Source organism: Elephantulus edwardii, unplaced genomic scaffold, assembly GCF_000299155.1.
Source record: "Elephantulus edwardii isolate Elephantulus edwardi_28Jun2011 unplaced genomic scaffold, EleEdw1.0 scaffold00065, whole genome shotgun sequence".
Lineage (NCBI taxonomy): Eukaryota > Metazoa > Chordata > Mammalia > Macroscelidea > Macroscelididae > Elephantulus > Elephantulus edwardii.
Window position 1 is genome coordinate 7,950,197 of NW_006399815.1, and position 22,510 is coordinate 7,972,706.

General features: G+C 35.1%; 1 protein-coding gene across 1 annotated transcript in view; it reads left to right on the plus strand.

Annotated features, from left to right (window-relative positions):
• LOC102857539 (A disintegrin and metalloproteinase with thrombospondin motifs 20-like) overlaps nt 1-22,510 on the plus strand; it is a 280,569-nt gene that overhangs the window by 132,645 nt on the left and 125,414 nt on the right. The window contains exons 23-27 of the mRNA XM_006888233.1: nt 3,591-3,698; nt 5,122-5,286; nt 5,402-5,692; nt 6,397-6,558; nt 11,243-11,419. Coding sequence (XP_006888295.1) covers nt 3,591-3,698; nt 5,122-5,286; nt 5,402-5,692; nt 6,397-6,558; nt 11,243-11,419 — 903 coding nt within the window. The remainder of the gene's footprint in view (nt 1-3,590; nt 3,699-5,121; nt 5,287-5,401; nt 5,693-6,396; nt 6,559-11,242; nt 11,420-22,510) is intronic.

The window sequence follows — 22,510 nt, forward strand, 5'->3', positions numbered from 1 at the left end:
TGAAAAGTAAAAGAAAAATTCTTTCATTGTTATACACTCCCTTCCCCCAAGTCCACTCCACTATGCAGCCTTCATTCTGGACTCCTGTAATGACAATAATGCCTAATCACATATCCCTTTTAAACGATTTTCTCCTTAATCTGTTTCAATGCAGTATACATTATTTACCCTCTCTTTGTCAGTCTCCCCCAATGCCTATGTCAGTCCACTTTTATAACAGTGGCATTATGCAATCATTATCTTTTTGTGACTAAGATATTTCACTCAGCATAATGTCCTCTAGAGACATCCATTTTGTGTAATATTTCATGAGTTCCTTGTTTTTCAGTGCAGCATAGTATTCCATTGTGTGAATATACCAAAGCCTCTCTAGCCCTTCGTTTGTTGATGGGCACTTAGGTTCTTTCCAACTCATTGCTATTGTGAACAAAGCCACAATAAATATGGTGTAAATATATTTGCTTGGGTGGCAATTATGGTTTCTTTAGGTATGTTCCCAGTAGTGGAATTGCTGGGTCAAATGGTATTTCTATTTACAAGTTTTTGAGAAAGTGTCATACAGCCTTCCACAGTGGTTGCACCATTTTACACTCCCACCAACAGTGAATAAGTGTTCCAGTTTATCCACAACCTCTCCAGCATTTGTTGTTTGTTGTTCTGTTAAATTTTGCTATTCTTACTGGGGTGAGATGATATCTCAAAGTTGTTTTGATTTGCATCTCTCCTAGAGGTAGAGATTTTGAACATTTCTTCATGTGTTTGTTTGCCATCTGAATGTCTTCTTTGGTGAAGTGTCTGTTCATATCCTGTGCCCATTTTTCAATTGAGTTATTTACCTTTATCTTGTTGTGAGGCTCAACTATTTTATAAATTCTAGATATAAGTCCCTTATCTGACATATCATTACCAAATATTTTTTCCCAATCTGTGGCTTCCCTTTTTACCCTGTTGGAGAAGTTTAATAATACTTTTATACTTTATGTGTCAGTAGATCACTCATTAACTTGTATATCACCATTCTTTGAATTGTACAAGGTGGCTGTTGATGTTAGGTGTCATTGAGTCAACTACAACTCATAGCGGCTCTATGAACGAAAGATGTGGACCTTGCCCTACTCTGTGCCATCCTCATTACAATATTGGATATACTCCCATCCTTTGTTATAGTCATGATGTCGATCTATCTTGTTGGAGACTTTCCTCTCTTTCTCTGACTTTCTACCTATACCAGTGTGACATCTTTTTCCAAGGACTGGCCCCTCCTGACAATATCCCAAAGTATGTGAGATGAAATTTCATTGTCCTTGTCTCTAAGAAACATCCTGGTAGCCCTTCTTTCAAGACCGGCTTGCTTGATTTTTTTTTTTCAGTGTGTAAGATATAAAGTACTATTCTATACCATAGTTCAAAGAATTGATTCTTCTTCTGTCATCTTTATTCATTGTCCCAACTTTCAAATTCATAAGTAAGTGGTTGTTATTATTGTATTCTGTTGAGTCAGAACCAACCCATAGATGAACCTCCAGTTTTTAGAGGCAGTAAATCACGTGTGAGGAGATTACCTTTCCTTCTCCTGCAGACAAACTGTGAATTTGAACCACATGCATTTGGAATTGCAGCACTTTTTACCACTAGGCCACTAGATCTCAGATACACAGGAAGTAATTGAAAATACCATGGCTTGGATCAGGCACACCTTAGTCTTTTAACTGACATCATTGCTCTTTAGCAATTTGGAGAGATCACTGAGAGCAGATTTTCCCAGTGCAACATATCTTTTGGCTTCTTGAATGCTGCTTCCATGAATGTTGATTATGGGTTCAAGTAAAATGAAATTGTTGACAACTTCAATCTTTTCTCCAACATCATCATGTTGTCTATTGGTCCAGAGGGGAAGATTTTTGTTTTCTTGATGTTGCCTGTTTTGAAGATGGTAATCTTTGACCTTCTGCAGCAAATGCTTCAGATTCTTTTCACTTTCTGTATGGAAAGTTGTATCATTTGCATGATTCAAGTTGCTGATGAATCTTCCTCCAATTTGGATGACACGTGGTCCTGCTTCTGGAATAATTTTATGTAGTTCAGCTTCTTGAATGGTTTGTTTGGCATACAGTTTGATTAAGAATGGAGAAAAAGGATATATCCCTGAAACACACCTTTCTTGATTTTAAACCAAGTGTTTACTTCTTCTGTTTGGACAACTAGTTCTTCATCTACTTCTAGATTTTCTTTCAAGAGCAGAATTAAGTGTTCTGGGATTCCCATTCCATAATTTGTTATGATCCACATTGTTAAATACCGTTGTAGAGTCAGTACAACACAAGTAAACATTTTTTTATTTTCTGCTTTCTGCAGTTATTGTTATGCAACTCATAGCAATCCTATGTACAGTAGTCCTGTGCCAAGCTTATTATCTCTGACACACCTACTCCCATTACCCCAGTCACTGAGTCAATCCATCCCATCGATGATCTTCCTATTTTGTGTTTTCCCTCCACCCTCCCAAGCATGACATCCCTCTCCAAGGAACCTCCATGCAACATGTCCAAAATATGTCAGACAAAGCTTCAGAATCCTTGTCTCCAAGGAGCAGTCTGGTCTCACCCTCTCTAGGATGACCTGTTTATTCTCCTAGCAGTCCATGGTGTCTTCACTACTCTTCTCCAGCACGACAGCTCAGAGGCATCAATTTCTTTCTATCATTCCTAGTCATTGTACACCTTCCTGATGCATAGTAAGTAATTGCAAAGACTATGGCCTGAATCAGGTGCCCCTTAGACTAACATCATTGCTCTTCAGTGCTTTGGAGAGGTCTCTGACAGCAGACTTACTCAATGCAATTCATCTTTTAAAATTTCCTGATTACTGGTTCCAAGAGTGTTGATTGTGGAGCCAAGCAAACTAAAGCTGTTAACAGTCTCAATCTCTTCACCATCCATCAGGATGATGCTGCCAATGGTGAGAATCTTTGTTTTCTTGATTTTGAGCTTTAATCCATATTGAATGCTACTGTCCTTGACCTTCTGCAGCAAGTGCTTCAGGTCCTCCTCAGTTTCTGCAAGCAGGGTTGTGTCATCTGCATAATGCAGACTGTTACTGTGAATATCATGAATCTATCAAATGTGTTACCCTTTTCAAGATGTAATATTCTGTGTTTATTCAAAATGTTTGTTTGGTGATTGTATTTTGAAGAATGATTGCTCTTTTGCTTTTCAATTTTCATATAAAGTTATCAACTTTTCACAATGCAGATTGGAGGCCTAGTGGTAAGAAACTGAGCTGCAATACTAAAGACTTGTGGTTCAAATTCACCAGTTGCTCTATAGGAGAAGGTGGGCAGTCTCCTCCTGTGTGATTTACTGCATACTGACCAGAGGGTCAGCTATGGGTGGATCCAGCTCAACAGTACTCAACAAGTGCCTATTAGTCACACTTGACAATACTTCATCATTTAGTGAAATAATTTAGAAAATCATTTGGTAAATTTAGTATGCCACTCTTTAGTGGGAGAAGAAAGGAATACAAAATTGTATAGATATAAAAGTGATCAATTAATTGATATTATATAAGATCTATTTTCTTTTGAACAGGATTGTGAACTTGCACCATGCCCAGTTATTCCTGAAACTGGAGCCACTGCATTATCTTATCTTCCTGTGGAAAACACAGCACAATGGAGATTCGGTTCTTGGACCTCAGTAAGTGAATCCTTTAAGGAAATCCTCCTTATCAGTGGTGTTTTCAGTATTAATTTTTTTTAGCAATTAGAAAAATTCTTGCTGTGGGTTTTTTAAATTAAGGCATTCATTTTTTAAGATAATTTGATCATATGGAAGGAATATGAGATTTAGAATCATATTCTTTAACTGATGAATCCTAGTCTGCCTATTAAGAGTGGTGTGATGTTGGGCAAGAAATTGAAATTTCCTAACTCCATTTTCCAATCTGCAAAATGGAGATACTACTACTACTTATAAGATTGCTATGAAGAGTAGACCCAATATTAAGTTTCTAAGAGGTTTTATTTAACCTACTGTATTAGTTTCTTAGAATTTTGGTTACAAAATACCACATATTAAGTAGTTTGTAAGAGCGAAGATTTGTTGTCTCATAGTTTAGAATATTTGAAGTTCAAATTGGATATTGATCATATTGATCTTTCTGAACGTGCTAAGAAAAGTCCAGACCCTTTTCCTACATCTGGCCACTCCAGGTGTTTTTGGCCTGTTTGATGTCCTTCTCAATCCCTCTCTTTCAGTATATCTTCTCTTTTATAAGGAAACCATTCATATAGGATTAAAACTACTCTCCTCTAGTACCACCATATTTTTCCTAACTGATAGCAGGTTCAAAGACCTTGTTTCCCTTCAGGGTCACATTGACAGATGTGGGGGTTAAGGTGTTTACTATATATTATGGCGGCAAGACATAATTTAATTCATATAACCACTAACTTTTAAAATTTGTGGTTTTTTTAAAGCTCACAAATTTAATGTATGTGAGTATGCATTTAGTTTTAATTTTATGTGGAATACATATTTTAAGCTTCACGTATTCCATGAATATTTTAATTGTGGGATCATATAATTAGCTTAGGGAGCTCTGGTGGCCTAGTGGTAAGAAGTTGCACTGCAATCCCAAAGGCATATGGTTCAAATCCACTGCATTCCCTGCTGGAGAATGATGTGCAGTCTTCTTCCATGCAATTAACTGTCTTTGGAAACACTCTGGAGGGTCAGTTATGGGTCAATTCTGACTGGACGGCAAACAACAACAGCAAAACATCTTTAGATCGTATACCATGATTTTTAACTATGTCTTAAGGGAACTTTAAATAAAGTAATTGTCAACAGCTTTATTTTTTTTGTAAATAATATCATCATTTTGAGAATTTGAATGTTCTGTCCTTATTCTCCCAACTATCAGATTAATAGGTTTGATAATCTAAACTGATTAATGTAGTCACTGCCTCTCTCATTATTTGAGTCAGATTTGATTGTGGGTGATAGGATTTCTTACCTAAGTTTTGCAAGAGAGTTGATGTTTTAGATACTTGAGAAGTTAGCTATGCAGTAGAGAAGCGGGAGAAGTACCGTGTAATGGTATAATGATTTTCTTCAGTGCTCCGTGTCCTGTGGGAGAGGCAACCAAGCTCGCTATGTCAGCTGCCGTGATGTTCATGATGAGATAGCAGACGAATCGTATTGTGCCCATTCCCCTCGACCTTCTGAAGTCACTGTGTGTTTTATCCCTTGTGGAGAGTGGCAAGCAGGGAGCTGGTCACCTGTAAGTATTTTTATGAGAATAAAAGGATATTGTAAATATTAACATTTTCAGGGAAATATTTTTAAAAAGTCATGTGATGTTTTGCATTGTAAATGTTGTCTATATTTTTAATCAGTGTTCAGCAACCTGTGGAAATGGAAAAAGAACTCGACAAGTTTCATGCACCAACCACCATCAGGCAATTAGTGAGGATTACTGTGACCCCAAAGTTCGCCCTTTGACAGAACAAGAATGTACCCTGGCAGCCTGCCCGCCGACGTACGGCCAGTCTCCTAGTTCTTCGGAGCAGCCCAGCCACCCTCCAGGCAGGAGTTTTCCATTAGCTCACAGACCAGAAGACAATCAAAATGAGGGACTTTATTCACCAATCAGAGGAAACCAGTGGAGAACAGGACCGTGGGGATCAGTAAGCCATTTTATTGAGTTCTATTAATTCTGTAATGTCGTTCTATTATAACCCTCTCATGGATTGTTTATTTAATGATGCCAATTGCTTTTAAAGCCAAACTTATATGAAGAGCAAGAATTTAAATCCTAAAAGTATTAAGCATTACTAGATGCTCATGACAAATCCCAATGTTGACTTATACACTAATGTGAAATTATGATTGCAAAGTAGTAAAATCAATTTTATAGTAGTAAAAGTCTACTGTAATAAAAATGAAAGAAAACCTTTTAAGGAACGTTTGTGAAAAATCAGCACTAAGAATTCTTAGTTGAGCAAGGGTGAAGCTGTATGAAGCATGCTGAACTGCCAAAGGGACCATTGCAGTTCACATATTAGACCCCGCTGTTGGCACAAAATAAAGAAAAGCATTGATAGAAAAGCTAAGTAACTGACTCAGTACTTGCTCTTGTTTTACGCTTATTCCAACTAATACCATGAAACTCAAATTCATTTCTCCTTAACACTTAAGGAGTTCTTATGAAGCGTCCCATAACACTCTAGTATTTTTGACAGTTATTCTTGATTCAACTTGCGATTTCCATTAAGGAAGAATTTGGGCTTGATTTTTTTTTTAATTAAGTCAGAATACACACACACACACACACACACACACACACTATGTTTTCCCCTCTTAACATTCACTATGTTTGTGTCCTTCTCAGTGCTCTAGTAGCTGTGCCCAAGGTGTTCAGCAAAGAGTTGTGGTCTGCCAGGATGAAAATGGACAAAGTGCCAGTTACTGTACCCCATCCTCCAAGCCTCCAGAGTCCCAGCTCTGTGACTTGGGACCGTGTCCACAGTGGAACTATGGCAGCTGGGGAGAGGTAATTCAATAGTATTTCTAAACTTCTGAAGATTATAACTTCTCTGAAGGATAGAAGTTAAACATTGTATATGTTTAACTCTTAATTAGTGGTTAAAGTCACATAGCTTTAATAGATGTTCTTAACTCTATAAGCACATGCGCATCATAGAAGATAGGTTATATACACTCTAAGGAGTTGCACTGCCCACCCAAAGGTCCTCAGTTTGAATCCATCAGCTGCTTCATAGGAGAAAGATGGGCAATCAACTCCCATGAGATTTACTGCTTCTGAAAACCTACTGGAGGGTCAACTATGAGTTGGTTCCATCTTAATAGTACATAACAACATATCTGTAAAAGGGAACTCTTATGGCCTAGTGGTTAGGAGTTGTGCTGCCAACCCAAAGGCAGGCAACCAAAGTGTTCATTCAAGTAAGATTAAATCATTGACAACTTCAATCTTTTCTCCATCTATCATGATGTTTTAAGATGGCCTGGTGGTGCAGATTTTTGTTTTCTTGTTGTTACAATGGAATCCATATTGAAGGTTATAGTCCTTAATTTTCTGTAGCAAACACTTCAAATCTTCTTCGCTTTCAGCAAACAAGGTTGTTTCTTCTGCCTAGTGCATGTAGTTGATATGCTTTCCTGAAATTCTGATGTCACTTTCTTCTTCATAAAGTACAGTTTTTTTAATGATATGTTCAACGTACAGATTTAATAATAGGTACAGAAAAAGAATATATCCCTATCTCGATTTTAAACCATAAAGTGTTACCTTGCTCTCTTTGCACCACACAGCTTCTAGGTTTAGATATAGGTTTTACATGATCACAACTGAGTGTTCTGTGATTCAGTGTTAGCCATAATTTGTTGCAGTAAACACAAGAAAATGCCTTTTCATAGTCAATAAAACAGCTAGACCTCCTTCTGGTATTATCTGCTTTCAGATGGGATCCATTTTACATAAGCAATATCCTTCATACCACAACCTCTTTTAAATCTGGCTTGTATTTCTGGCAGTTCTATGTTAATGTACCATTTTAGCTGTTTTGGAATAATCTTCAGCAAGAGTTTTCAGCTTGCATGTAATATTAATGATATTGCTCTATAATTACTGCATTCTGTTGGATCAGTTATTTTTTGATGCTGGAATAAAAATACATATCTCTTCCAGTCAGTCAGCAAGATAGCTGTCTTCCAGATTTCTTGGCACAACCTGGGGAGCTTGTCCAAGGCTACATCTATTTGATAGAAATAGGCCAATAAGTAATCCTTCAATTCATGGGACCTTATTTTTTTGCCAAATCCTTCAGTGAAGCTTAAATTTCTTCATCACCACTGGTTCTTGATCATATTTTGGTACCATGACTCTGGTTTCCTTCCATCTTCTTTTGATGCTTACTGGGTCATTCAAGATTTTGCCCATAGCATCCTTCAGTGTTGCAACTTGAGCTTTGAATTTGTTCTTTAGTTCTCTCAGATTGAGAAATGTCGAGTTCTTTCCTTTTAAGTTTCTGACTTCAGCTGTTTGCACATTTCATCGTAATTTGTATTCGCTTCTCAATCTGCTGATGAAATCTTCTATTCATCTCTTTTACTTTGTCATTTCTCAGATGTTTATTGATGACATTTCACTGACATTCAAGTACAATTTTCAGAGCCTCTTCTGACATCCATTTGGGTCTTTTCTTCCTCCTCTATCTTTGTAATAACGTTTTACATTATTCATGGATGATATCCTTGATGTTATCCCACAGCTCATCTAGTCTTTGATCATTAATGTTCAATACTTCAGACCTCTTCTTGAGATGCAGGCAGAATAGATTCAAGGTTGTATTTTGGGTTTTGTGGATTAGTTTTTATTTTTTCAACTTTAAACTTGCTCTTGACACACCTGGTGTGGTTTTGACTGATGTTATTGAACTTCTCCACAGATAATGCTTCTGTTCACAGATTTAGTCAGTCTGATTCCGTGTACTTCATCAGATGAGGTGTGTGTATATAGTCACCTTTTGTGTTTTTATGCACAGGCATTTGCAGTGAATAAGTCATTGGTTGTAAAAAACTCTATCATTCAATCTCCAAACTCATTTCTGTCACTAAGTACATAATTGGTGACTAGTAAACCTTCTTCTTTGTTCTCAACTTTTATGTTCCCATCACTAATTATTATTAATGAATCTTGATTGCATGTTTGATCACTTTTTTATTTCAGAAGTTGGTAAAAACCATCAATTTCCTCCTCTTGGCTTTAGTTGTTGGTGCATATATTTGAATGAAAATTGTGTTATCCAATCATCCTTATGCACATATGGATAGTATTCTATTGCTTACAGCATAAAAATAAGCTATTATATGACATAAAGATATGAAGAGATTACATGCTGTGGGAAAAAATGATATCAGTAGACTTCCTTGACACAGCATTGCCACAAACATTAAATTTGGTTTTTATAAATGCAGTTAACTGTAAAACACAATAAACCAAAGGGAAAAAAATGTTCCAAATTGACATTAGATATTAATCCTAAATTTTTTTTTAATTTTTTTTAATCCTAAATTTTTTTTTATTTTTTTTAATCCTAAATTTTTAAATGGATTTAGTTACCTGTGCCTTACAATTTAGTTTTTACTTTAAGAAAGGATAATATATACAACTTGTATTAGTTTACATGGTGAATGAAATAAACTCCCTAATTTAATTTGTACATTTTTGTTGTTCAGTGATTTTCAGTACTTATTTTCTCTTTTTAAACAGCTCTGAAATAATTGGTAAGGAAATATTTCTCGGAATGGGAGTTAACAAACATTAAATAAATTTTTAAAATATTATTACTTTTTTCAAAATAAAAAGCATTTTTATTTTAACATGAATAAAGTAAATAGGAATACAACTTTTTGTTATATTTAATTTTTTGCAGATTTTTATTCCATGTAGTTTGCAGAAATAGGTTTAGATTGCTGATTTGTTATATAAACTGAATATTCAATATATATTTATATTGCTTTAATGGTTATTTGTTTAGTAATCCACAGTTTGGAAGCTAAACTTAATTTAGACCTACAGCTATTGGTTGTGGTTCTAATTCATAGCTACTTCTCATCAATTTCCAAGGCTATATATTTTTACTGCAGGAGACTATTATTCTGTTCACATGGAGCTGCTGGTAGATTTGAGCTGCACATTTTTGGTTAGCAGCCCAGTATACTATGCACTATGCCACCCAAGTTCCTTATACTTTATAAGATTAATAATATTTGTTTCTGGCTTTCTTATGACACTAATTGTCACAATTTTGTCTTTCTTTTAAAGTTCTGGAATTTATGGTTATTTTTTTAACTATTTGCTTTCAGTGAAAGTGTACTAAATAAATTAGTTTTCCGTTAAATCATTCATAGATTTTGTTTAACTGCAGTCCTCATGTTACAACAATACTTTTCCTGTTTCATTCTTGAGATTCTCATGTTCATTATTCTCTCTATCCTGTGCTTTTCTGTCTTTTAAGCTTTCTTTATAGGGAAATACTGCCCTTATGGACTTGTATATTGATTGTTTTTAGGAGCACCTCCCTGATGTCTTTGTTCACCTTGTTTGGCTATAAGTTGAACCAAACTGTTCCAGGCTCCTCTCTTGGGTGTCTGCTATCATGTGGTGTTGGAGAATACTGAACATTCCATGGACTGTCAAAAGAACAAACAAATATGTCTTGGAGAAAGTAGAGCCAGAGTGCTCCTTGGAGGCAAAGATGATAAAGCTTAGTCGCACATACTTCGGCACATAATGCTTAGAAAGGTGGAGAGTCAGCGAAGGAGAGGAAGACTCAACCTGGTGAATTGACATGGTGGCTGCTCTAGTGTATCAGGAAGTGTGAGGATGGCACAGAATAGGTCAGGTTTCAGACCTGTTGTTCAGAAGGTCGGTGTGGGTCATACTTGACTCGACGGCACCTGACAACAGCAATAATACTTCATTGTATGAATATACTACATAGATGAACAGTTGAGGACTATTTTGGATACCTCAATTTGGAGTTACTTGTGAATAAAGATGCTATAAACATTATGAAGGTTTTTATGTGGCCATTCAGTCTTCAATTCATTGCAAGATACTTCATAAATCTATTAGTGTGATTGCTAGATCGTGTGTTAAGAAAGCTTTTCAAATATGTAGGAGCATTATTGCTGGATTGCATGGTAAGAAAACTTTTTATGAAATTGCCATAGTATCTTTCAAAGTCATTGACATATTTTAATTTTGAAGGTTCTTGTTTCTCCACAGCCTCATTAGTATTTGGTGCTGTCAGTGGATTTCGGCCATTTTAGCAGTGTGTGGTATCTTATTGTTTTAATTTGCAAGTCTTTAATGACATATAGGTAACTCTGGTGGTCCAGTGGGTAGAGAGTTGCATTGCCAACCCAGTGATGGTCAATTCAGATTCCCAGCAGCTCTGGGGTAGAAAGATGAGCATTCTCTTTCTGTGCAATTTACAGCTTTGGAAAACCTGCTGGATGGTCTGACTCAATGACTGTGAATTTGAGCAATGACACACAATGATGGGCATCTTTGGTTTATTTGTTATCTAGGGAGAAAAACAATATTAAGAATTGTATAGAAATGATAAACTTTTATTTCTTTTAAGCCATATAATTTTCTCTTTGAAATCACATAATTTTGGATTTTTTTCCATTCTTATTTTCAGTGTACACAAACATGTGGCGGAGGAATAAAGAAAAGATTTGTACTATGTCAGTTCCCAAATGGTCAAATATCAGAAGAGAGAAACTGTGAAATCTTAAACAAGCCACCTGAAGTGGCCCAGTGTCATGTGCATCCTTGCCCTGACGATGTTACATGGCATCGGGGACCATGGAAATCGGTACGATAGTATCTTTGCTCTTTTTGTTTTGTCTGACTTATTTTTAAGAAGACAATTGGTGATCTTAGCTTATTTATGATGTTAAATTAGATCATTTAGAAGCAGAACCGTTCAACTTCAAGTACTGTAATACTATATATATATTTATATATATAGTATAGTTTCATATATATTTATTCTTTATTTGTGAACTTTGAACCACAGCACTAGTCTAATGAAGATATTTTTCTGTAACACCTTTGATTTGCTCTCTAATTAATCAAATTTTTTTTACTTACATTTATGTATAATGTAAATTTTGTGCATATAACAGTGGCAAATTAAGGCTGTGTCTTGTTTTCTCTTACAACTCTATGTGGCTTTTGTCTCAGTGTCTAACAACTGGTCCAAAATTGAATAACCCTCTTGAAAGCTTTGTTTTTACCATTGTAAAACATATTTTTTTTTTGTCTGGAATGTGAAAATATTATATCAAAGGAAAGTTGGAGAGATTTACTTACATGACGTAAATTAATTGTTACATTTTGTCACATAACTCATTGAAGAGTATGATTTTTTTAGATAGTAATTTAAATGTATATTCATTTCTTCCACTGTGTGGAGTTACTGTGTTTTGAAGGTATTTTAATTTGCCTTTTTTTTTTTTGCCTGGAGCCATAGACAAATGCATTAATAGTTTATATACAATATTCTCAAAACATAGCGTCTTTGAGGAATAATTACTATCAAATTCACTTTTTACTGGTAAAAAATTGCTTTGTGTCTAAACTTGATTTTTAGTGAAATTTTTAATAATTCTTTGTTTGTGTAATATGGCTACATTTTATAGCTAACCTTTTTCTGCACTTTTGTTACTTTTATCCAATTCAAACCTTTACTATGAGATTTGGTTTTTCATCTCATAATAAAGATTTTATTTGGGCAAAAGTAGACTAATTTCAGGTTCAGGCAGAAAGTCAAATAGTGTGGCTGATGATATAAAGAAACAAATAATTTTATAGAAAACCTTTAGGAAGTTTGCTATTTGAGAGGAACATCACTTTGTGAGAAATAACATGTTTTTTCCTTTAAAAACCCACATTCATTTATGATCAAATAATCAAACACCTACTATACCCTAGAGACTATGCTACAGAAATAATTAAGGCATATTTATTACTTCCATGGAGTTTACAGTCTGGCAGGGAGATTTCAAATATTACAGGAGCTCACTGTAAAAAAGATTGTTTTTAATTATCTATCACAGATTGAAATTTATTTTCTCCTTACTGTAGGCATTATATTTTCTATCCTTTAATTGATTGTAGCTTGCAAGTCTAATTCTAATGAAGTTATCAAATACCTTCTTGGAATTTTCTGACTTTACCAGCAGCTCACTGGGGGAACGATGAGCTCATTCCTCCTGTGTGATTTATCGTCTCTGAAACTCATTGGAGGGTCAGCTATGAGTTGGTTCTGACTTGATGGCAGTAAGTTGTTGTTGTCATCATACATAGAATTTTGCCCAAATTAGAAAAGTGTAATAGTTCCTATTACAAATCAGAGATTGAGTCATAATTGAATTGCTATTGTTTCTGAGGACAAACATTCTATTTCTCCCTTCTTATTTAAACCAAGTTTTATTATTATTATTGATTTTTAATTAGATCTCCTATTTCTGGCTTCAGTAAACTATGACATATATATATATATCCCACTATCTATTTGGACATCAGTTTTATTGGAACACAGCCAGGCTCACTTGTTTACATATTGTCTATGGCTACTTTTGCACTACAGTGGCAGATTTGAATAGTTGCAATGAAGACTGTATGGTCAGTAAAGCCTAAAATATTTAATCTTTGTCCATTTACAGAAAAATACCTGCTGACCTCTGTTCTATTTGATAAATGTTGTGACACTTTTAAAACTTAACATAAAAAAATTTACATAAGGTTATAAATATTAAAATCACAAGCATCTCTTTTGAATCAGGTTTAGATGGTTTTGTTCCTTTGTTTGGTCTTCTTAAACCTCTTAAGGTTAATCAAATTTCTCTATCTATTGGTATTAAGTATTGCCTACATATTGAGTTGGAATATATCTAATATGGCATTCCAATGTATTTGAATCATGCTATTTTTTGTAAATGATTTTGTTATTGTTAGGTATAAGTGAGGGGGAAAAACCCACACCATGAATTTTCATTACAATTCTGCGCACAGATAACTTTTTAAATCTTGAAGAAATAACCAAGAAAACAATAGCAACCACAAATTACTAACTAGTAAGATTAAAGTACAAAATTCTTCATTGTTTACTAATGTGTATTCCAAAAGGACTTCATTGAAGAATTTGATCTTTGCACTAGTGAAAGAATTATCATTTATTTTTTTAAAACTTAAAAATGTATTTTTTTAATCAATGATAAATTTTTATATCAGAAATTTTACGTATTTATTTACTTTTTACATGATTAAAGTATATGTGTGTGTATATATATCTCATTAGGGTGTCTTGATTTCTTTAATTATATGAAGAATATTTATTCCTCAAATTACTCTTTTATATTAAAAGGCTTTAAGGGAATTGGAGTTTTCTTGTGAAAGCCAGATACAACCTTTTACCTCTTTCAGTATTGCTGCCTGTTAGCCAAGCTTCAGAATACCTCTTTTTAACATATCAGGTTAATACTCTCTTTTGGATCATCTTAATGCCAATGAATCCTCTCACAAAGTTATAAAGTTAAAAATGTGAAATATCAGAAGCCTTGTTTTAAATTTTAAAATAAAAAATGAAGTATAAAATCAGTTTATAATGTTAGAAAGAATATTGTAAACATGCATTTAAATTTTCTCAATATGGGAAAAATTGTCCTGTACTGACTTATAAGCATGATTAAAAAAGAAATAAACCTTAATCTGTGTCTGTTAATTTAATGAGTGTATTTTTTGTGCTTAGTCAATGTGATATCATTGTATTTTAACTCTTGTTTATTTGATATTTGTTGTGGTTTTGTGCTTTGCCTAATTCTTATGTGTGTTTTATTTTTACTCATTGAATCAGTACCTAAAATGTTTTAAGTCACTGAACAGATGCACTGTAAGCTTCCTTTCTTTTGTTGGTATTTGTCTTAAATAACAAATTGCTAATGTTGCTTATTAAATACTTATTAAATAGTATATGCTTTCATACTTTTATTTACACACATATAAAATATTTACTATTTGTAAGTTATATTTTCACTAGAAAGAAACTAGCATTGAGATGTTATTGCTTAATTTTCCATTGTGAAGCGAGTGAGTTTAAAGAAGGAATTGATTTTCCATTCAATAGTTCGTACACATTTTGGTTCATGACTTTGATTGCAAACCCTGCATATTAGCAGCTCTCTTCTCACTTTCTCCATGGTTCCTGTTTCTATTTGTTCTTCTTCCCTATTCTTACTACCTTCTGGGCTTTATCTCCATACAAATCTGCTCCTTGATTGTATGTAGTTTGTGTTAGAAGTATATAACTCCTTGGTATTATTATTCATCTTTCAGGCCTGTCTTAATATTTGGCTATGGAAGCAGGTGATATTAGAGGATTAAAAGGTGATTAAGATCTGTACTCTTGAAGGTTCCTCCAGTCTCTATGAGACCAGTCTTTTCCTAATATCAAGTTTTAAAGTATGAGATTTAAAAAAAAAAAAAAGTATGAGATTTATTACTTAGCTGTTAATTTTTAATACTAAAAAATTTACATTTTTCTTTTATATATAATAAACAAGAAATAAAATTATGATATAACTGATATTGCTAAAATTTAAAATAGATGTGCTAGGACTCAAGGTTCTCTTTTAAAGGTAAGTGAAAGTTTAATTTTTCTATTCTCTTGTGCATATAAAAGATTATATTTAGAATACTAGAACTTTTCATGCAGATATTATTTCTTTAAGTAAGTTTATATGTAATAGCCCATTAAACTAATTTAAGAAGCAATTTATTCTTTTATGTTTTATTTCCTATATAAAATTTTGTTAATAAATATATTTCAGTGTGTATGATGGTAATGAAGATTCACCTGAATAATTTCTTTTTTATCTCTTCCTGTGAAAAGTATTTTCCTCACAAAAAAAAAAGAGAATAATTTTGCTCTTCATGAAAGCTTGCTGTTTCTAGCCACTTAATCCTAGTTCTTTCCTCTAAGGAATTTCTTTTCAAAAATGAAAATGTTCTTCCAAAGTATTGTGCAGAAAAATATATATTCTACGATATATATATAAAAATACATGTTAATATATATGAAATATATATTATACATATGTTGTTGTTGTTGTTTAATGCCGTCGAGTCATAGACGACTCATAGCGACCCTATGAACGAACGGCCTGAACATTGTTCGTACATAGAGTTTCCAGAGGCAAGCCATCTCGGAAGTGGATGCCGCTCCTGCTAGATACGCTAATATGATGGTGTGGAATGCAACAACAACAACAACAACAACTCCTCAACTTTCAGAAATGAGTATGACAGGAACAGCAGCACACACTCAGTAAATCTGAAATTTATCACTCACAGTTTTGTGTTAGGAAGAAGACTGAGGTCTAGAGGTCAATAGAGAGGCTGAAATTATCCTTCTGTATCTCCCACTAAGGTGAAGTTCACTCAGGAAGAAATTTGTTATTTAATCCTAAGAACAACAGCAGCAGGGGCACAAGATAATTGTAGGAAAATGGTTTCAAGTCACTGTCAATTCTGTGTTTTGACTTTGTAAGATGAAGTGTTCCATTAAAATATGTATAGACATTAGTATACATTTTTAAGAATGTATATTAATAGAGAGTGCTGGTGGCTTAATGATCTTGCCCTGCCCGCCCAAAGATGTAGTTTGGACCCACTAGTTGCTTCATGGTAGTAAAAAAGGTGTTCTTCTCTCAGTGATTTACTGCCTCTCAAAACCCACTGGAGAGTCAGCTGAGTCAATCCTGATTCAACAGTAGAGCACAACAAGCCTATTAATAGACTGTAAATCTATTTTGTGCGAGAGGGGTGCGCAATTTCCTCTCATGCAATTACTGCCTCAGAAAGTCCGCTGAAGGGTCACCTATGGGTCAGCTCCAACACAAAGGTATACAACAACAAAGCTACTTTATTACTTTATAAAATTTGTTTTACCAGATCTGTTTATCATAAACATATTTTAATTTTAATAGATATCTGAATACAGTATTTCTACTTATGTTTGGTAGCATATCCTTCCAAGAGTCCTTCATTGACTCCCTAAAATCATGAGCATCTATAATGCAAGAGATACTGTGCTAATCATTGGAGGTAAACCAGGTACCATTTTTGTGTACAGAAAGTTTTTAGGTAAATGATTAATGTACTAAACAAAGAGATTTGCAGAATGCAGCATTGAGTTCCCACCTTCTTTTGATAATGTTTTGTAATATTATATGCCTATATTATTTGAAACTCAGTTGTTAAAAAAATTAGTAATGAGTATTTTACATGGCAACAAAATTGTTGTACTAGATGTTTCTTCTAGAAAGCTTTAAGTGCTAGGATATTCTGTCACAACTGAGAAAGAGACAAATAGTCTCTCCCTTGGGACAGAAGTGTAGTCTGCTTTCTGGCTTTCTTCTCCTTGTCTGCACACATCTTTCATGTTCATCAAGAGGGAGATGGAGGACAGACGTATAGTTTGCATAGATGTGGTACTCTAAAAAATAACCTTGGAAATACAAATAGACTTTGCAAGTTTTCTATCTATAACCTAGCAAAAATTTAGGTATGGAGGGAGAATACAACCCTGACACACTTCTTTCTTTAATTATAAACCATATAGTGTTCCCTTGGTTGGTTCACACAAGAGCCTCTTGTTTTCACATGAGCACAATTAAGTGCTCTGGGATTCTCATTCTTCTCAATGTTAGTCACAACCTGTTAAGATCCACACAGTCAAAAACCTTCATAGATCCCAGCTTTCAAGAAGCTGGAATCTGTGAAGGAGAATGTGGCATCAAGATCAGAGAAAGACCATTAATAACCTGTGTTATGCTGATAACACAACCTTGATTACCGAAAGTGAGGAGGACTTGAAGCACTTTTTGCAGATCAAATAATAGAGCCTTCAATATGTATTGCATGCATCTCAATGTTAGGAAAACAAAAAATTCTTACCACTGACCAATAGACAACATCATGATAGATGGAGAAAACATTAAAGTTGCTCCATTTTGTTTGGATCCACATCAAAACCCTTGGTTGCAGCAGTCAGAGAATCAGGAGATGTATTGCAATTGAAAAATCTGCAGTCAGGGACCTCTCCAAATTATTGAAGAGCAATAATGTCAGATTGAGGACCAAGATGTGCCTGATTCAGACCATGGTCTTTCCAATCACTTGCTATGCATCTGTGAGGTGGACAATGAGTAAGGATGACAAAAGAAAAATTGATGCCTTTGAGCTGTTATGTTGGAGAAGAACACTGGACATCCAATGGATGGTCAAAAGAACAAACAAATCTATCTCAGAGAAAGTGGAGCCAGAGTGCTTCTTGGAGGCAAAGATTATAAAGCTTTGTCTCACATACTTTCAGACATGTTGGTAGGAAGGACTATACGTTAGAGAAAGGCATCATGCTTGTAAAGGTGGATGGATGGCAAAAGAGAGGAGATTCTCTCAATCAGCAGACACGGTGACTGCTGCAGTAGACTCTTTTTAATTTCTTTTGTTTTTATTAATTTTAATGAAAGTTTACAGAGACTTAGGATTTCCATTCATTCATTTTTGCACTTTTCTCCCTGCCCACCCTTTCCCCCTCAATTCACTCTTTTCTTTGAAAAGTAAAAGAAAAATTCTTTCATTGTTATACAATCCTAACCCCCCCAGTCCACTATGCTGCCTTCATTTTGGACTCCTGTCATGACAATAATACTTAATCACATATCCATCCCTTTTAAACAGTTCTCTATCTTATCTGTTTCAATGCAGTATCCATTATTTATCCCCTCTTTCTCAGTTTTCCCTCAACCCTGAAGTCAGTCCCATTTTACAACAGTGGCACTATGCAATATTTGTCCTTTTGTGACTTGAAATATGCATATTCTCAGCATTACGCAATGGACTCTTGAGTGCCAGGAAGTGTGAGGATAGGGTAGGACGGGGTTCAGATCTGTTGTTTATAGGGGTGCGATGGATCATATTCAACTCGATGGCAACTAATAACAACAGTAAAAAATTAAGTATATTCTCTAATGCTGGAAAGAGACCTTGTGTGTGTGTGTATGAATGCTTTTGAATGGAGTTAGAATGAAATAAACAGTCTCCATTTGATATGGTGGTATCATCACATGAAATTTTCTCTTTGTCTTTGGGATGTTTAATTCTTAATTTCCAGAATGTTCAAGAATCTTTGGAAATACAGTTCATTTTTTTAGAAGAATTTGTTTTCCATTTTTAAAATATTTATGTACTGTGTATGTTGTTGTTGAGGGAGCTTTAGTGGCCTAGTGGTAAGAATCTGCACTGCCGTCCTGAGGTCACATGGTTCAAATCTGCCAGCAGCTCCACTGGAAAAAGATGAGCAATCTCCTCCTGTGAGGTCACACTGCCTCTGAAAACCTGCTGGAGGGTTAGCTATGGGCTGGTTCCTACTCGATGGTGCACAATAGTATTAATTGTTGAGTTAGAGCCAACTCAAGATTGACCCTCCAGCAAGTTTTCAGAGACTGTAAATCCCATAGGAAGTGCTTTCTCCCATCCTTCTCCCATAGAGCAGTTGGTAGATTCACACCGTCTACTTTTCTGTTGGCAGCACAACTCCCTAGATATACAGAATGTGCATATTTAGATATATTAGAATATTTAATATTAGATATTGTTGTTCTGTGCCGCCAAGTCGCTTGCGACTCAGAGCAACCCTATGTACAACAGCCCTAAACCCTGCTTTATCCTGTGCCAATCACACTGCCACTGACATACCCATCCCGATTACCGCAGCCCCTGAATCAATCCACCTCATAGAGGCCCTTCCCCTCCTGCGCCTGCCCTCCAACCTGTCAAGCATGGTATTCCTTTCCAAGGACCAGTCGCTCCTTACAACATGTCCAAAGTATGTTAGATGGAGCCTCAGAATCCTTGCCTCCAAGGAGCCACCAAGTTGAACCCTTTCTAGGATGAATCTTTTTGTTTTCCTAGCAGTCCATAGTACCCTCAATACTCTTCTCCAGCACCACAGCCCAAAGGCATCAATTCTCCATCCATCATTGTCCAACTCTGATGCATAACAAGTGTTTGCAAAGACCATGGCCTGTATCAGACGCACCTTAGTCTCCAGAGTGACACCATTGCGCATCAGTACTTTGGAGAGGTCCCTAACAGCAGACTTTCCCATGGCAACACCTCTTTTAATTTCCTGGCTGCTGGTGCCATGAGTGTTGACTGTGAAGCCAAGCAAACTAAAGCTTTGAACAATCTGAATCTCTTCACCATCCATCCTGATGCTGCCAATTGGTCCATTGTTGAGAATCTTTGTATTCTTGACATTGAGACTTAAACCATATTGAAGGCTGCAGTCCTTGACCCTCTGCAGCAAATGCTTCAGGTCCTCCTCAGTTTCAGCAAGAGGGGTTGTGTCATCTGCATAACACAGATTGTTGATAAATCTTTCACCAATCCTGACATCACACTTCTCCTCATAGAGCCCAGCCTTCCAGATAATGTGTTCTACATACAGGTTGAAAAGGTATGTAGATAGGACACATCCCTGGCATATGCCCTTCCCAATTTTGAAACATGCATTGTTTCCTTGCTCTGTTCTGATGACTGCCTCCTTGTCCAAGTATAGGTTTCGCATTAGCACGATTAAATGTTCTGGGATTCCCATTCTTCTCAGAGTCAGCCACAGTTTGTTATGATCCACACAGTCAGTGAAACACAGATATACATTCCTCTGGTATTCCCTGCTTTCAGCCAAGATCCATCTAATATTAGTTACAATGTCCCTAGTACCATGATCCCTTCTAAACCCAGCCTGGTCTTCTGGCAGTTCTCTGTTGATGTGCTGTTCTAATCATTTTTGGATAATCTTCGGTAGTATCTTGCTTGCATGTTAAATCAATGATATAGTTCTATAGTTTCCACACTCTGTTGGATCACCCTTCTTTGGGATGGGAACAAATATAGATCTCTTCCAGTCAGTTGGCTAAGTGGTTGCTCTCCAGATTTCTTAGTACAACTTGGTCAGCAGGTCCAGGGCAGCGTATGTTAGCTGAAATATGTCAATTGGTATACCATGTATTCCTGGCGCCTTATTTTTTGTTATTTCCTTCAAAGCAGCTTGAACTTCTTCCTTCATCACCATAGGCTCTTGCTCATATGTTATTTCATGAAATTCTTCTGTGTCTGCCAATTCCTTTCAATATAGTGGCTCAGTATATTCTTTCCATCTTCTTTTAGAATATAATATTTAGGTTTTATTCACATATATTGCATAGTATTTATGTGCTATATAGAAGGAACTCTGGTCTAGTCTGTAGTGACTTGGTGTAACCCCAAAAGTTGAACTTTGAAAGTCAACAGTGGCTCCCATGGAAAAAGATGAGCTGTTACCTCCTCTCTCTCTCTCTTAGAATTTGCCACAGAAATCTGGTGAAAGGTTGCAAAGAGTTAAAACTGATTCAATGGCAGGAACTAAGGTAATTAAGCAAACAATGTAAGCAATTGCTGGGCCCTAATGGGTAAGGAGTTGTGCGTTGCCAACCCAAAGCAGATGGTTGAAGTCCACCAGGAATGAATACATTTATGAATCTTTGTTGTTTTCTAGACAATTATATTTTTAGAAAAGAGATAATGAGTGTTATGTCCTTATCCATATACCTTTTATTATATGTTTATACATTGCAAATACAAGCTAATGTATAAGTCTATGATTTATAGACTAAATATGCGAACATAACTATAAACGGATAATTAATATTAAATATTTTTATTTTATTAATAATAACTTTTCTCACATTGAATTGTGCTGTCTACCTTACGAAAATAGTGGTGAAATATATCTTATAGCCTATTCAAATTTGAACTTAGTTTATTGTGTATAACCCCAAATAGCATAGCATTCTATAGGATGAACTTATATATTAATAGTCAATTTTAAATTCAATACAATTTTTTTTTAAAAAAAAACAACAACAACCAAACAATCCCTCTACTGTCCATTTTCTATGTGTCATGGGTTGTTAGGTACCCGAGTCCCCAACGACACATAGTGATTTTATGAACAACAGATCTGAAATCTGCCCCTGTCCTATGTCATTCTCACCATCTCTCATATCCTTGAGCCCATTGTTATGGTCACTGTATCAATCCATCTTTTTGAAAGTCTTCCTTTCTTTTTCTGATCCTCTACCTTTCCAAGCCTTTGTGACAACATGCCCAAACTGTGTGTCATGTGTCACTATCCTTGTCTTTAAGGAGTACCTTTATTGTGCTTCCTCTAAGACAGACTTGCTTGTTCTTTTGGAAGACTATGGATATACAATACTCTTCTCCAACACCACAATCAATTCTTCTTCTGTCAGTCTTATTCCTTGTTCAGCTTTCTGATGCATAAGAAGGAAATGAAAAGACCTTGGCTTTCGTCAGACACACCTTAGCCATATATACAATATGTGCCATACAGTTCTTGAAAATTACTTGAGAGGAGTTATATTTTTGCACTTTTATAATTTTGCAAATAATTTTTTAAATATATTTAAAACAGTACAACTGTAGGTAATTTGGAAGCTCTTAAAACAGATTAGAAAATATTATTTCAAAATTTTAAAAATATACACTTCTAAGAAGCTTTTTAATTATTTTATACTTATCAACAAAACTCACGTAACACTAGGAACATTTCCAGCTATTTCTAAACATTCTTCCCCTAACAGAAGAAATTTCCACAAATAGCTACTTTCTGATTCACTAATAAATATCCCCTGTTCCTTAAAGAAATAAATTATGAATCTTTCTCCCCCAATGTCTAGCAGGTTATACTTTTATTATTAGCAAGTAAAAAAAACAGCAAAAATGAAATAAACTTATTATTGAAGTAGAATATTTTTTAATCCTTTATAAATCT